At 46.2% G+C, this 13,024-nt stretch overlaps 1 protein-coding gene across 1 annotated transcript in view; it reads right to left on the reverse strand.

Annotated features, from left to right (window-relative positions):
- The window catches only part of NGFR (nerve growth factor receptor), a 145,592-nt gene that overhangs the window by 32,138 nt on the left and 100,430 nt on the right, over nucleotides 1-13,024 (reverse strand). The window contains exon 3 of the mRNA XM_069634385.1: nucleotides 10,726-11,085. Within this exon, the coding sequence (XP_069490486.1) occupies nucleotides 10,726-11,085 (360 nt within the window). The remainder of the gene's footprint in view (nucleotides 1-10,725; nucleotides 11,086-13,024) is intronic.

Raw genomic sequence — 13,024 nt, forward strand, 5'->3', positions numbered from 1 at the left:
ATTGTTGAGCCGTTCTGTTGAACCATGCAGTTCGAAAGTGGCCAGGTACTGTGTGCAGGTCCCTCTCCATGTGGTTTGCGTAGACGGTATAGAGGCATCGTTTCTAGAAGGATACATGTCCAGGGTGCATTGGACTGGACAGAAGTGTCTACATTGCTGTAGAGGTGTACACTTCTGCTGTTTAACATCAGCTGGCCCCGCCATCAAAATGACAAAAGAAAACGAAACGCCCCTAAACCTACAAAATAAAAACACAAATTGGCAATGTATGATCAAAAAGCCAGAAAAGACAAAATGCTCCCATACATACCAAAGAAAGTCTGAGAATGTCCCCCTGTACCCAAAGTGACATAAATAAGCAAAACACCCCAACACAGAGAAAAGAAAATCACAGCCTAGTCATGTGTAAACAGAGAGCCAGAAGAAAGCAAAACACCCTGATACAGAGAAAAGAAAATCACACAGACTGGCAATGTGTTTCAAGAGGGCCAGAAGAAGCCAAAATGCTCCCATACATACACAAGAAAGTCCCGATATTTCCCCCTGTCACCAACGTGACAGAAGAAAGCTAAACACCCTGATACAGAGAAAATAAAACCACAGACTGGCAATGTGTTTCGAGAGAGCCAGAAGAAAGCAAAAAACCCTGATACAGAGAAAAGAAAATCACAGACTGGCAATGTGTCACCAGAGATTCAGACGAAAGCAAAATATCCTGATACAGAGAAAAGAAAATCACAGAGTGGCAATGTGTCACCAGAGATCCAGACGAAAGCAAAATACCCTGATAAAGAGAAAAGAAAATCACAGCCTGGCAATGTGTCACCAGAGATCCAGACGAAAGCAAAATACCCTGCTACAGAGAAAAAAAAACACCAACTGGCAACGTGCCACCAGAGAGCAACAAGAAGACAAAATGCCCCCATACATACCAAAGAAAGTCCCAGAATGTCCCCCTGTACCCAAAGTGACAGAGGAAAGCAAAACATCCCGATACAGAGAAAAGAAAATCACCAACTAGCGATGTGTCACCAGAGAGCCAGAAGAAGGCAACATACTCCCATACATACCAAAGAAAGCCCTAGAATGACCCCCTGCCACCAAAGTGACAGAAGAAAGCAAAACACCCTGATACAAAGAAAAGAAAATCACAGCCTGGCAATGTGTTTCGAGAGAGCCAGAAGAAGGCAAAATGCTCCCATACATACCAAAGAAAGTGATAGAATGTCCACCTGTCACCAAAGTGACATTGAAAGCAAAACACCACGATACAGAGAAACGAAAATCACAGACTGGCAATGTGTCACCAGAGAGCCAGAAGAAACCAAAACACCCTGATACAGAGAAAAGAAAATCACAGACTAGCAATGTGTCACCAGAGAGCCAGAAGAAGGCAACATACTCCCATACATACCACATGAATGACCCCCTGCCACCAAAGTCACAGAAGAAAGCAAAACACCCCAATGCAAAGAAAAGAAAATCACAACCTGGCAATGTTTTTCGAGAGAGCCAGAAGAAGGCAAAATGCTCCCATACATACCAAAGAAAGTAACAGAATGTCCACCTGTCACCAAAGTGACAGAAGAAAGCAAATCACCCTGATAAAGAGAAAAGAAAATCACAGACTGGAAGTGTGCCGCCAGAGAGCCAGAAGAAAGAAAAACACCCTGATACGGAGAAGGAACATCACAGCCTGGCCACGTGTCACCAGACACAAGAAAAAGGCAAAATACTTCCATATATACCCTTCTCCGGAACTGCTGTTTCCCGGGGTTTCATGTATTTTAAAGTTTTATTTTGAAAGACTATGGTTTGGTCGACCAATTACAAATACATGCATATGTGTGTTATGTTGTGTTGCCTTTATATATGTGTTTGTGGGATTAAGGGTGTGTAGAGAGGGTTGGTGGGGTAGGGAAGCAGGGAAATGAGGACACCATAAAAAAAAATTCATTTTTTTAAATTCAGTTCGACCAAAAGTGCCTGCAGACTTTCAAAAGATAGTCTTTCAAAATGCATAGTACCATGCCCGGCATACTGGAACACCATAGTCTTGTCAATCACAAACGCTCCAACGCTCCTGGAGTTCAGGAAAGGACTGAAAACTCTGCTCATTAGGGAATTCCTAGCACATCGCAGGGAACTCTATCCCTGATCTAGCAAGGACCTGGACTACTTGTAAATTGCCCTCCTGTTCCTCGAACTCTTGTACAGCACCATGTTGCTCCCTGGCTAGGTTTGCACTATTTAAAACACAAATGCAAATCCTAAGCAGAGGGTGCCAGCCAAGAGAAGCAAAAGGACCAGGTATAAGGAAAATTAGAAAGTAGTGTATAGGGGATCTATGATGTTTACTTGCAGCAATTTGCTCGAAGCTAATCTAAATATCTAAAGCCAAGCCCATCCTCTTTCTCTGCTCCACTGATCTGCACTACGCAACGGCTCCTCTCCCCCTCCATTCAGCCTCTCGAGGCTGCATGAAACAAAGTCTGCCGAAGTCTCCTCAACAGCGGCAGGTAAGCCCTGCTGTGGCGATTATCTTAAAAAACCACCGGGGCCACCGTGCTGAGCACTTTTGGGGACATATTTATTAGTGCAATTTCATGCACATTCTGCATGAGCGTGCATCCACCGTGGGAACCAGGGCACTCCATCATGGCTGCTGCCTTTGTTCCTCCATTTGGTACTGGAGTGCCTCTCTTCAGCCAGCAGGGATTGGCTCGCCTCCTGCTTTAAAGGCCAATAGGATTGCCAGTAGGCGATCAGCTGGCCCACCTCTGAAGGCCAGCTCCAAAGGCCCGGTCTGTGTCTGTGCGGGCCGTGCTGGGCATGCGGCCTCACTCCTTGTTAATGCTGGAAAAGACATGCGTTATGCTGGGTACTTCATCCTAGCGCCCCTGGACTGTGGCATCCCTCCTGCCATCATGTGTTGCTCAGTTGCCTGCCTCATCTCTCCTCGACTCTTACCCTCTCCAGGCATTCTCATTGCCCTATCTCTGTTGATATATGTCCCCTTGTACTTCATGGTCTACCTTTATAGATTGATTCCTTCATTTCCTGAGCTCTAGCCACAGCGACCACACCACTGTACTGCTGTGCTGTAATACCTGTGTCACAATATTCCTTTTTTAGCTATGTTTTTATCCTGCATTGATTGTGACTGTTAGTTTAAAACATCGAATTTAGGTGTGCTTCTTCCTGCATTAAATGTGACTATTAGTTTATAAATCAAATTTAGGTGTGCTTCTTCCTGCATTGATTGTAACTGTTAGTTTAAAATTCAAATGTAGGTGTGCTTTTATCTTGCATTGATGGTGATTGTTAGTTTAAAAATCGAATTCAGGTGTGCTCTCATCCTGCATTGGTATGTTCTGATAGTTAGAAATCACTTTTAGGTTTGCTCGCATCCTGCATTTGTTTTGTTCTGCTAGTCAAAACCCAATGTACTTCCTTGCTCTATGTATTGTTTCTGTTTCTTGCTCCCTCATACCTCCCTTTAGCTCCCACTGCATTTTCCCATTCTGATTGTGTTTCCTTGTGTGTTTGCACCCTCCTGTCAACTCCCTTCCATGTGCCTCAGCTGCTCAGCCTGGTTAAGTGTAGCACCTTGACTCTAATTCTCCCTCTGTCCTCATTCTTCTTGACCTTTCCTCTGCTTTCGATACGGTAAACGACAACATCCTGGTCTCCCGTCTCCATAATAGCCTGGGCATCACAGATCAGGCCTTGGTGTGGCTAGCGTCCTTTCTTTCTGACAGTCCTTCCCAGGTGGAGATTGGGTCATTTCTCTCCGCTATCACTCTCTCTACTTGTGGTGTCCCCCAGGGATCTAATCTATACCCCTGGTTTTTCAATGTCTGCATGGCCCCTTTGGCCCACAGGATCTCTGCCTTCACCTACAACTTTCAGTGTTATGCGGATGACACACAGCTCTCTTTCAGGCTCCCCTCGGCCTCTTCCTCCTCCTCGCTCATTCCTGACTGTCTGTCAGCAATTCAGTTATTGGGTGCTGCTAATGACCTCTGCCTCAATGCCAGAAAGACAGAGATCGTCCTCATTGGGACCCTTGCTCTGGCTTTCCCACTTTCACTCTGGCCAGCCTCCCTTGGTCCTGCACCCTCACACACCAGTGAGGCAATAAATCTAGGGGTCATCTTCGACTCTACTCTCTCCTTCTCTTCTCACATCTCGGACATGTCCAGAAAGTCCCACTACCAGCTGCACCTCCTCAGAAGTATTATACCTTTTCTCACCTTCCCCCAGACGTTCACCATCTAGAGAGCCCTGGTTCTCTCCAGACTGGACTGCAACTGTCTCTTTCTCAATCTTCCTACTTCTACAATCCGACCTCTTCAACTTATCCAGAACAGAACCACAAGACTTATCCTTGGCCTCAAGCCCAGAGACTGCAGCTCTCCAGTGCTCAAATCCCTCCACCGCCTCCCGCCTCCCGTGGCTACAAGGATCAAGTTCATGTCCCTCTGCATAGTCCACAAGGCTTTTTGTGGCCGGGGCCCTTACTATCTACAACGCTCTCTTCCTAAATACTCTCCCTCTAGAGCCCTCCACTCGTCCTCCTCCAAATCTCTGCGTGTGAGATATATTTCCAAACAGAGATTTGGGGGCAGATCCTTATCCTCTGCAGGTGCCTCCCACTGGAACAGCCTCCATGCCTCTCACCGTCTTGAGCCGGACTTCCTTAAGTTCCGGAAACTCCTCAAGACCTTTCTCTTCTCTTCCTCTTTCTCTCTCCCTCTCCCTGCTAACCTCCTTTCTGCTCTCTCCTGCTTCCCTCCTTCTCTCTTTTCCCAATCTGCTCAGTTTGCTGACTAGTCGCCTGGTGCACCTCCTGAGCCTCACAGGTCCCAGGCTGCCCCGCCAGTCCTTCACTAGCTTCCGGTCCTTTGCACTCTGCTTGGCACTCCTGCACTCGGAATACGTTCCATGAGAAGGGCAACCACTCTTCACTTAACCCAGGCCCCTGCTGGACTGGGAGCACTATCCCCTTCACCCTTCCTCGCACTTCCTGTCTGCACAGTTCACAACCTTGAATGTACTAGGCTTAGCAAGTTTGTCTGTCCTGTCCTCCCTTGGTCTCCCCTCCCTAGCATGGTTGTGCCTGAAATACTCATGCATAGGCGCATTAGATGACCAACCACCAATCAATCTGAAATGTCGCCAGGCCTAGTACGGTAGTTTATTGTTCTGTACGTCCTTTTCCCTCTCCTCCCCTTCCCCCGCTCTTTGTCACGCACTTACACTAGTAGATATGCCTCTGGCCTAGTATGCTAGTTATTGTTGTTAAATCATTTGGAATCTTCAAGGCCTAAGAAAGACGACTGTATTCCCTTGTTTCCTTCTCGCCTTGAAGTGCTTTGAAGCACTTCACTTGTGTATAAGCGCTTTACAAATAATACAATTATTACAATTACAATTTTGCAGTAAAATGTCATAACAATGTTAAGAGCAGACGTGCTTTGTGAAAAGTGGTCTGCGAGGAAATGTGGTAATATCGTGGAATGTGACTTCCTAACAGGCATCGCAAAGGGGTATGAGATAGGTTAGCGCAAGGGACGTAAGAAGATCTGCGAAGGGAATTCATGAGGTGATGACCTGTGTAAGTATAACGATAAGATGAAGGTATGCAACAAAGTAATTGACAAAGGAAGTAAGACCACCATGCAAATGAGGAAAACCATATCCAAGGGCCTGGAGAAGGATTCAAGGCCAGAAGAGAACGGCAAGAAATGTGAACATGTAACGGACAAGGGAAGTGAGAAGATCATGGCCAAGGGAAGCAGAAAGATGATGACCAGTTGAAGTGCGAAGATAAGCAGCAAGATAAGTCAACAGGAACTGTTCAAAGAAGTAAATAAAGTTATCAGCAAGGAAACTGAGAGCATTGCCGCCCGGGTGTCAACGATATGGGCATCATAATTAGGCAATATGACCAAAGGAGGGGGGCCATTACTGGTTGGGTAATGCCCCCAGGGCCATAGTTAGAAGCCTGAGCAAAGCAAGGGCTTCAACAGAGCCCTGGGGGCATTACCCGACCGATAATGGCCCCCCTCCGAGGGTCATATTGCCATTAGTGCCCCGGCACGTCTTACTGGGGTACTAATTGCAATTTTTCTCAAGTCTAGAAATGGCACTGTGACCATTTCTCAGCTCGAGAAAAAAAATGGCTGCAGGACAGGGGATCTTGGGAAGGAAATACACGCAGTCCCTTCTCCCTTTCAATGGCGGACATTGAAATCAATGTAAAAAAAAAATAAACAAACAAAATTGCCACCATGGAATAAGGAGGAGGGACTACATGTAGCCCCTTCTTTCTTTCCACAGTAGCCAGTCACAGAAGGAACCCCAGAGCGGTGGCAGTGAGAGAGCCTTGACGGCCAGCTAAGGCTCCAGCGAAGGCCACTAAGCGTGCTTGTAACAAGCTAATTGACCGTCGCCGGGTACTAATGGAGGATATCCTGGTGAGGAGAAGTGGAACGTTTGTGTCAAATTTAATGTTTATCTAGCAGTGAGAAGGTGTTGGCTAAGGGATGTGAAAAGGTTTCAACCAAGAAAAGTAAGAATATTATGGCCAAAGGAAATGACGTGATCAAGGGCAGTGGATATCATAAGTTTAGGGTCAATGCAGGTGAGGAGATCATGCCCGAGCAAATGAGGATGTAATAGAGATGAGAAGTGACGTCATGGATAAGGAATGTTAGATAGGCTCGACCAATAAGATGAATTTTAATTAAGAGATGTCAGCACAGACACCATTAGTAGATATCAGAACAGTAGGAAACATGAATCAGAACTCCTTTGGGCGTGGCCTTATCAGAGGCATTGGTTGAAAGCCTCGGCCAATGAAATCAGGTGCAGGGAAAGAGTTGTTAAAGGGTTCAGTAAAATGCAGGGGACGTAACACAGTTTATAAGGTAAAGGAAAGGGTGAAACGTGTGTGGCGAAGGGCTATTCTATGCAAGTGGTAACTGTTCAAATCAGCCTGGTGAAGCTTGGTTTCTTTGCTCATCACAATAAGTCAAGCCTCCAGGAATAAAAGGCAGGATGCACCGAACAAAGACCCCCTTGTAGAGAGGCGCTGCGGCTTAGTGCTGCCTCAGCCAGGGCTTGCAGTGGAAAGGCGCTGAATGGGGAGCGACATTCTGCAAGCGCTAATTTCGAGGCCGGGAGGATGAGTCACAGGACCAAGCACAAGGCGGCCCTTCTCCAGGAATGGCGCATGGCGAAGACACAGTGCTCAGATCTCCAAGAGGCCCACCATCCCTGAATGCAGGCTTCTCAGAGATGAGTCTGTGCCGCGTGGGGGCTTCCAAGCGCCGCTGGCAAGGGCTTCAAAGGCAAGGGATGTGAAGAACTGGAGGGGGGGTACACAAAGTGAAGCCTCCATTCTGCTGCCCCCCAGCCCCGAATGCACAGCAGAGCCTTCCAAAAGGCCCTGGAAACTCAGCGAAGTTGCTCTGCATTGCGGCTCGGCGACTGATTACATGCAGCAAAAGCTGAAACGGGCTATCCACACTATGGGCAGACGATTGGCTTTGCCAAGGCTTGTTTGCAACAGGACTTCAGTGCAAGGAAATGATGTGAAGACACACATATGGCTTATAAATCAAGTGGCTGAAGGCCCACTACATCAAGACAATGTTATCATACCAATATTCTCTCAGAGGACTGCTTAGAAATAACAATGGCAAGCCTTCTGCAGCACAAAGTTTGATGTTATTGACTGATAAGCTGGCTCAAAGAGATCCCAGCAGGTTGTGTTTTGGACGGGGAGGAGCAGGTAGTGGGTGGGAATGGCAGCAGGGATAGCATGGCCATGGCCGGTTAATAGATGAGTAAATAACCAAACAATACCCACAAAATGTGTTCCACCCCACATCTCATCTTCCCCCTATCTGTACTCAATGTAATAGTTTTGGTATAGAGGTGGCGCTAAAGCACTACTCAGTAACAAAAACTAAAAACAACATTTTGCAATGATTGCGGGAGCTAATATCAATGGTAAATTACACAGCACTAGTGCAAAATTGCCCGACACTGGTGCAGTGTATTGGATCTAGCTCTTAGCCACTAAAACAACCTTCTTCCTGCTCCTGGTTTGCACCAGAACGTAATGTTTTTTTGATGAGCTACTTGCTTTTGAAGCACTTGGAACATTAGTCCGTTAAACAAACGAAATATGAACTTGTTTAACCACTATGTTACAACTTACAAGTTGTAACCTTATTAATTATAACCCATATCATGAGCTGATGGCCAGGGGATCTAAAATATACCCTGTTTTTAGGAATCCAAATGGCAAGTTGTTCTCCCAATGTCCACTAGCTGTCACCCTACTCAAAAGTGCCATGGTGGGTAGATTGACTCAGTAGCCTGTCGCCGCCTGGTCAGCCTTGACTCGCTCCTTTCAGAAGAGTAGGGAGAGCAGGGCCTTTAAGGGCTGAGAGCCCAGGGCGGATTTGGGGCTGCTTTCTGCTTTCTGACTGGCTCTGAGCAGAGCAGATGCAGTGTCCTCTCCAGCTTTACTCCTGTTTTCTTGCAGCCAATCTCATGTGACCTTCCCAGGTTAGTCTGCAACTAAACGCGTATTCTCTTCATGTTTACTGGGTTTCGGGGCGACCATGCTTCCCCATTTTTAACTGGGCTATAGCTGGTTTGAGGACAAGAGCGAGTCCATCAGCGGACACATGCACTGATGACGAGAGCAGCAAGCGATCAAGACATCAGGCCGCAGCAACAGTGCTAAGCAAGGAAGAGAGACGAAGGAGGCAGCTTGGTCACTAGAAAGAGCAAAAGTGGGTGGCCCCCCAACCGAGGAATGAAATGCCTCCAGTGCCTCCAGTGCTGTGTTTAATCTAACACACATCAAAGGGGTTCTTGAAGCTCTAGCCTTAGTTCATTTTAATTGAGCCAACTAGAATAAAGTACCAATTGCACTGGTTTGTGGAAGAAAAGACCCTCACTGGAAGTGTGCTTTTTTCCAGGGGCATTGGCAACCCCTTCACTTTGACCCTTTGGTTTGGTACCTCTCCAGAAGTACTCAACCAAACTTCAAAATCAGTGCTTGGCCTAGGCTGCGTTCACCGCCCCTTTCTGGTTTCTCTTCTAACCTCGCCTACATTGCTCCCCTCTTTCACTCTCACCTCTTTCTGAATTCTAAGTCACTCCCAGGCCTGGATTCCGCTCACTACCCTGTTCTGATTTCTCTTCTAATCTCACCTGCTGTGCTTTCCTCTTGCACTCTCGGATGTTTCCGAATTCTAAGTCACTTCCAGGCCCGGAGTCATCTCACTCCTCCTTTCTGATTCCTCTTGTCTCCTCACCTTATGTGCTTCTCTTCCTCAAACTCATCTCTTTCTCACTTCTGAGTCACTTCCAGGCCTTGATTCCTCTCACTCCTTTCTGATTCCTCTTGCATCCTCACCTACTGTGCTTTCCTCCACTCTTGCATGTTCTTCCCTTCTCAATCCCCTCCAGGCCTATTCACACCTTTCTCACTTCTCCCCTAACTTCACCTATCGTGCTATCTCCCTTAACTCTCACCCGTTCTTGATTTCTAAATCACTCCCCAGACCTGTTTCCTATCACTGTTCCTTTCTGAGTGCTCGTCTAGCACCCTCTTTCGTACCTCCCTTCTTCACTCTTACCTGTTCTTCAATTATAAATCACACCCGTGCCTTGATTCGTGTGATTTCCATGCCCTTACATCTCTACCAAACTAACAATCCAATGTTCCATCCTTTAATCTGTCCTACCCTCGTATTACACCTTCTGTCTTTCCTCTTCACTTTATGTTTTGAAGCAGACTCACGGACATCACTACGCTATATAAGCAGGAATCATACCCTCCAGCTGCCCCCTCTTTCTGTTAGTATATTCTGTTATATAAGTTATTTCCACAATGCAGTTTGTCACTGATAGAAATACTTAATTTGTAAACATGCACATTGAAAACCTGTCTTTTTCTGCATTCTGTCTTTTTATGCAAAACCTAATGTGGCATTTTATCTGCTTCATGTAACTTCCCATCTCTTCCGACCTTCAGATTAATCCCATCACCGTGCTGACCTGCACCCCTAATGTGCACCCACTTTAAAATGACTGCCTGTTTCATTTAGTATTTCTAAAAATGAACATCCATTTTACTTGCAGCTACTGAAAAATCTTGCTGAGAATTTTAAAAATGAACATCCATTTTACTGGCTGAGAAAAGCTGCCATTTGCACCCATTTCAAAATGGCTGCTTTTAAACTCTGCCAATAAAACACTCATTTTGATTCCCTTAAAATCTGTATACATATGCTGTTATTATTTGCATGAACATCCCTACAGTCCCTTTCCTTCTCCTTTATTCACCCTCACTCTCGCTCCCTTCACCTAGAACACTTTGAAGTGGCATCAGGATGGACTGAAAGCCATAAGCGACCAACATATTGTCATGTGGAGTCATAGCTGCCCTAGACCCGGACTCTGCATGCTGCGGCTCTGCCGGTGGCTTGGACTATGACTTCCAGGATCCCCTCCAATTGACTTTGCTGGCTGGGGCAGATGTGAATTGTAGTCCAAAGCATCTGGGGAGCCAAGGGATGCAGACCCTTATCCTAGACCAAGCCTGTTTAGGATTTGCAAGGCAAGACTTCATATCATTTTGCTTTCTACTTATGAGCACTTCCCTTTCTCGGATACACCAATAGCCCCACTTACACTTGCAGACCCGGTCGGACACACGTGTGCAGTCCTCCACTTCAATTTCATCGTTCTCACAGAGGGTGCATGGCAGGCAGGGATCCATGTTGTTGTCCTCATCGGAGAAAGTCTCGTCGGGGCAGGCCTCGCATGACGTGTCGTGCATGTTTGAGCACGGGTACTCCATCCCGAACCCAAGTCCACAGCTCTGGCACTTTTCGCACTGCCCCGTCTCCTTGCTCAGGTAATACCCATAGCTGCAGGCGCAGATGGCGTCGTCAGTCTCCACACATGGCGCAACCATACGTGTGCGGCCCAAACACTCTGTGCACTGTTTGCACGGTTCGACGTGACTCGGGATGTCAGAATAGGTAACACCTAAAATTCAGAAAATAAGAGAGTGAATGGGTGGAATTGGATACAAAATTTAAAAATAATATGTAGCAAGTGCGATTTTTGGGATATTTCTGGAAGTATTTCAGCAATACCACTAACGTTACAACTGGAGCAGAGGTAAAGAGGCAAGTGGGTGGATTTTCAGGCACACATTCGATGGCAGACATAATTACCTCCGGTGTTATGCCTAAAAAAAGAGTCTGCCCAATTTGTAAAATCTCCCTTCTTCGGTCTATGTTATATAATATTTTGAACCACAGCAAAAACAATTAGATGTCAAATATGGTATTATGTTGTAGATAAAATTGCTTTGCTCACCTTATTACCATATGCAGCGATAAATAGTAAAAAATAAGTTTGTCATAGTTTTTGCCCAAGAGAACACATATTTGTTGACTATGAGAGCGCGCCTTCTTCCCTTTGGACAATCTGAACGTGTGAGTTGGAGGCTTGAACTGCAGTAGTCGCCCATATCCCATGATCCTCCTGGGTTCTTCTCACATCTTACATCTCTCGAGCCAATCATAAAGGGTAGAATGCAGGCACTAACCCCCTGTGGAAGCCTGCATCCCATGCTTCTCCTTTCTTCATCTATTTGCAACTCTCTAGCCAATCAGCAAACTTGGAATGGAGGCTCTATCCGCCAGTAAAGGTTGCTTTCCAAGCTTCCCTTAGCGATGTGTACACACTGGTCACTGGTCTAGGAGTCAGGGCAAGCAGCATCACACGAAGCCCCATCTGTGGCTTTCCTTGTTTTTTTCCCGCACAAGCCCTCAAAGCCCTGGCACCCTTAACGTTGGGCTCTACCGTGTGCTAGTTGACCTTCACCCTTGGCTCGGGACCTCTAACTGGGGCGGCGATCACCTACCACACAATGTGGCCCTCTGCAGAGAGCTCTGACTAGTCATTGATGGTGCAAACATCTGTCTGCTCCATTTTCTTCTGGTGCAAAATATGTGGGCCCAATTTTGGGCACCTGTAGAGAGTTGCTGATATATGGCCCTGTGAGTGTGGTTACTAGGGTCAGCTCTTTAAGAGTCCATCTTCCCCTTCCCCTAACCTGCCTCTCAGCGCTTGTCTAACTCATGGCCGCAGAGCCAGGCCGACATTTTGGGAAGTTGCTAGGATTCCCTTGTGGATGGTGCCTTTGAAAGGCTGCTGGGCTTGGCCACTATCCAGGGATTTTATCGGAAAAAAAAATGTTTGATGGATTTCTTACCAAAAAAAATCCTTCCAAAAAATGTACTTTTTTGTTTTAAATATATATAGGGGTAAGGGGTTAAAATGGGTGGGGAGGGATTTGGGGGGTGTTCGAAACATAGGGAAACGGAGGGGTTCGCGGGGACCCCCCAAATAAATTTAAAAAATCCATTTTGGCATAAAATCCATCGACAAATGTTTGCAGGTAAAATCACATAGAACTGGCTAGGCCTGGTTAAGTCACATTAAAGGCACTGTGCCCGACATGTGGGCGAAAACGTGAGCCCTATAAAACACTGCAAATAAAACTCCTAAACATAGCGCACAACCAAATTCAAAGGGCCTCCTAATGAGGACAGTGGTAGTGGTAAAAACCTGTGATACATTTACCTCAGGTAGCACTTTCAATGTACTCCATGCCTTAAATACCCCATGCAATGCCAAAGCATAATTAGGTGGTATTTCAAAAAGATGAGGTATTTAAAACTATTACATGCATTCTCATGGCAGGGCCCTAGAATGGCCAAAGACTGTGTACAATATCTAAGGCAAATTCTGATTATTTATTTTTTGTTCATGTGGCTGATTGCGTAGAAATGTGTTAAGCGAAGAACACGTGCCTCAAACAGTATGTACCAATGTTTCATAGGCGGAAATGGCTCAGTGGTAAATTAAGTCACAGTGGATACTTTGGGGTGGTAAATTAGTTAGGTATCTGTTA

The sequence above is a fragment of the Ambystoma mexicanum genome, chromosome 13, assembly GCF_040938575.1.
Source record: "Ambystoma mexicanum isolate Mex_15411 chromosome 13, UKY_AmexF1_1, whole genome shotgun sequence".
Lineage (NCBI taxonomy): Eukaryota > Metazoa > Chordata > Amphibia > Caudata > Ambystomatidae > Ambystoma > Ambystoma mexicanum.